Source organism: Verticillium alfalfae, genomic scaffold (genome assembly GCF_000150825.1).
Source record: "Verticillium alfalfae VaMs.102 supercont1.8 genomic scaffold, whole genome shotgun sequence".
NCBI classification, from domain to species: domain Eukaryota; kingdom Fungi; phylum Ascomycota; class Sordariomycetes; order Glomerellales; family Plectosphaerellaceae; genus Verticillium; species Verticillium alfalfae.
The window spans coordinates 92901-95974 of NW_003315031.1; the positions used below are offsets into that span (position 1 = coordinate 92901).

Genomic DNA, 3074 nt, shown 5'->3' on the forward strand with positions numbered 1-3074 from the left:
CCTGTTCTCACTCTGAAAGATGGATGCTTTTCCTCTGCACGGGACGAGCTGCTTTGGGGACGGGCCGCGTCGCTGTCTATGTGTTCTGTCTCAAGGCTCAAGGACCGTGGCAGATTACGGAGTCCGTCTTCATCGTCATCGTCGTTGTTGTCGTCGACTTCGTCAGAGCCATCAGTGTCATTCGGAGCTTCTGAAGAATCCACCTGGTAGACGTTGGTAGTCCTGTCACCCTGCTTGTCGGAGAGCTTGGGGTTCGCCCCAGCACTATCGGTCCGGACATTGTCGTTGTGAGACCCTGCTTCCTTTGAAGGAACGGCGACATGTTTCCGGTTTCCCCCTAACAAGGACGTTGCCCATGGAGGAATGAAGTTCGGTGCCTTGAGGTCGTTCATTGTGGCGGGCGGCGAAGCCTTGTGAACCCGCCGTGAGTCTCTCAATGGAATCGTTTCATAGACCTTATTATAGTGTCAGAGAGACACGATGGTCATTTTGTAAAGGTAAGTTGACTTGAGCCTCACTTCAAATGAGTGCCTATGGTGTGCACGCACCAAGTCGCGTAAGGGGGCGCGTCCCTGCCGTGGGAGAGTCAAGCTGAACACAGCCGTGCACTGGGAAAAAACACCACGATCAACACCAAGAGCTAATGCGAGAAATTCAGAGAAGGTCAGCTAGACGTGCGAGGTAGCTTTAGTGTGGCCCTGGGAAGAACGAGGGTTGTCATGGTGTAGAAATGATAGATATGACACGGATGAAGCAATCACGTGTGGTTTGGCCCGTGCATCTCGGTGCAGGCCACGATAGAGTTCAGCATTTCCACGTCCATTGAACCTCGGAGACTGTGGGGACTGAGCAGTTCTGGGTTAACGTCTCCGCCCCGTATCTTGAGGAATTGAGAATTACTACGTCTGACGATACTTGTTAGACCAGAGCTGGTAGCTCGAACATAAAACCTCTCCAAGCACCCAAGGCAGTGATAATCACAAGTCTTATGCAACAATATGATACAATACAGACATCTATCCGTACACCCAACACCGACTACCCGTTTCTAGTTCTTCTTGGCGGCCGACTTGCGCATGCCCGCAGCCCTGAGTTTGGCAGCCTTCTCAGCCTTGGCCCTCTTGGCGTCCTGCTGGCCCTTGGCCTTCTTTTTCTTCTCCTCGATCGCCCTCTGCTGAGCCATCATGGTCCATTCATCCTCCTCCATGCCCTCCATGGCTTCGGCCCTCTTCCGCCTGCCCAGCGCCATCCTCTCCTTGACCCATCGCCTCGAGCGGAACCTCGCCTTGCGGCTGCTGCGCCCACCGCGACCGCCTCCCCTCTTCGTCACACCCGCCAGCTTCACCAGCCGACCAACCCGCCAGTTGTCCTCCCGGTAGCTGTAGTCGTCGCGCAGGCGCAGCATTCTCGCGGGGCCACGGGGCTTGCCGTCGGGGCCCGCCGCGCCGGGCCTCACAACCTGCGTGGGGATGCCCGAGGCGGAAATCTCAGGCTCGATGGCGCGCGGCACAATGGTGTGAGCCGTCATGTTAAGACGACGCTTGCGCTCGGCGTTCTGCGGGTACGGGAGCGTGTCGTCCTTGTTGTAGACGACACCAATGTATTTCCTGTCGGGGTGGCGCGCGGGATCGCGGTAGTACTTGACGTAGCCCGTCGCCATGGCGTGGATCGTGTGGTCGCGGCCCATGATGCAGTTCTCGCCTGGCCACCAGATTGTGCCGCGCTGCTTGTAGAGGATGTTGCCGGGGATGACATATTGGTCTAAAAGGGGGGGAGACGCGTTAGAGGACCGATGAAAGCGGTTGACCGGCCTTGGGTGACCTACCGCCTGTACGCTTCGCTCCCAGCTTCTTCGGGATCGTCTTTCGCGGCTTCAGCTTGTATTGACCCTGCGCCTTGACGGAGGCGTATCGTCGGCCGGCCACGAGGGCATTGGTGGCATCGATGTGAATTCGGGGGGCCGCGTCGACTGAGAGCGACAGGGTCGGTCGGAGGAGACTTGCGGTGACCGCCCGTATGGGCAGCTGCAATTGGAATAGACGCATCGCTGCTTCGAGGATGCGACGCTACCCCAATTCGTGGTGATGCTCGTGCTGTCAGTAGGCTGAGGTTGACGTCTCGTCTCAGGGATCGAGCTTCAATCGAACGTGTCGGGCGATGGAGATTTTCGGCTTAGTCATCGAGCGTCGATAGCGATAAGGCCCAATGGGCTCCACCAGAAACTGGACAGCTGCCACTTGGACAATTGGAGACCACTCCCCCCACGCGCGGTGCTCACTTGATCAAGTCTCAATTACCTGCCATCTTGTGCCTGTACATTCTAAGTCCTGACGATGCGTGCCCTCACGTCTCTTTCAGTTGTGCTTCTTGCACTTATTAGCACAGTCTCTGCTCAGTTCGGCTTTTTCGAGCAGATGTTTGGTGGCCAGCAACAAGGCCAACAGCAAAGGCCACAGAACGTTCCCAGCGACTCAGCAGCATACCGCCAGCAGTACGACCGATGTAAGAGAATGCCATTTCTTCAATGGGAAATACGGCATGAATGACTGACATATACAGCCTACTGCGAACACTATCTGTGTCCCGATACTCTCGCCTGCGTGCACTACCCCCACCACTGCCCGTGTCCCTGGCCGATGAACGAGGACAAGTTCGAGCTTTCCGAAGGCCAGCGCATTTGCGTCTCGAAGGGCGGGTTTGCGGCTAACGAGGCGGCGCGAAAGGTTGAGCTGGCAAGGAAGGGCCTCTTGTAAAAGCCACGACAGAGTTGGATGGAGAACGAATAGAAAACAACATGGAAACACATCTGGACAACGAAATGATGAATTGTGCGGCGCAGGATCAACAACTGGGAATATTGATCTACTCTAAGGAAAAGCTGGCTGTGGGTGATGGCGAGGCAGACCCCCAATAGACATCCGATGCCCTGTCTGTCGAAGCAGAGGGCGGGTCAGGATACCGAATAGTGCGCGAGGGTGTAAACATGGCCAGACAAGCCAGATCATGGAAGACAACGACCGATCAAGAAATAGAAGAAACGCCAGTCAAGTCAACCCCTTCCTCCCGTCCCTTCC

General features: G+C 56.2%; 3 protein-coding genes across 3 annotated transcripts in view; 1 reads left to right on the top strand and 2 right to left on the bottom strand.

The window, feature by feature from the left end:
* VDBG_06449 (conserved hypothetical protein) overlaps positions 1 to 392 on the bottom strand; it is a gene marked incomplete at both ends in the record, with an annotated part of 3487 nt that extends 3095 nt beyond the window's left edge. Inside the window, one exon of the mRNA XM_003002841.1 lies at positions 12 to 392. Coding sequence (XP_003002887.1) covers positions 12 to 392 — 381 coding nt within the window. The remainder of the gene's footprint in view (positions 1 to 11) is intronic.
* Positions 393 to 1048: 656 nt separating this feature from the next.
* On the bottom strand, positions 1049 to 2045 carry VDBG_06450 (50S ribosomal protein L27; the record flags this gene model as incomplete). Its single annotated transcript, XM_003002842.1, has 2 exons — positions 1049 to 1761; positions 1826 to 2045. 2 exons carry the CDS (start codon positions 2043 to 2045, stop codon positions 1049 to 1051), a joined length of 933 nt encoding a protein of 310 aa, XP_003002888.1.
* Positions 2046 to 2333: 288 nt separating this feature from the next.
* Positions 2334 to 2753, top strand: VDBG_06451 (conserved hypothetical protein; the record flags this gene model as incomplete). Its single annotated transcript, XM_003002843.1, has 2 exons — positions 2334 to 2502; positions 2560 to 2753. The coding sequence occupies 2 exons, from the start codon at positions 2334 to 2336 to the stop codon at positions 2751 to 2753; spliced, it is 363 nt and encodes a 120-aa protein (XP_003002889.1).
* Positions 2754 to 3074: the final 321 nt, after the last annotated feature.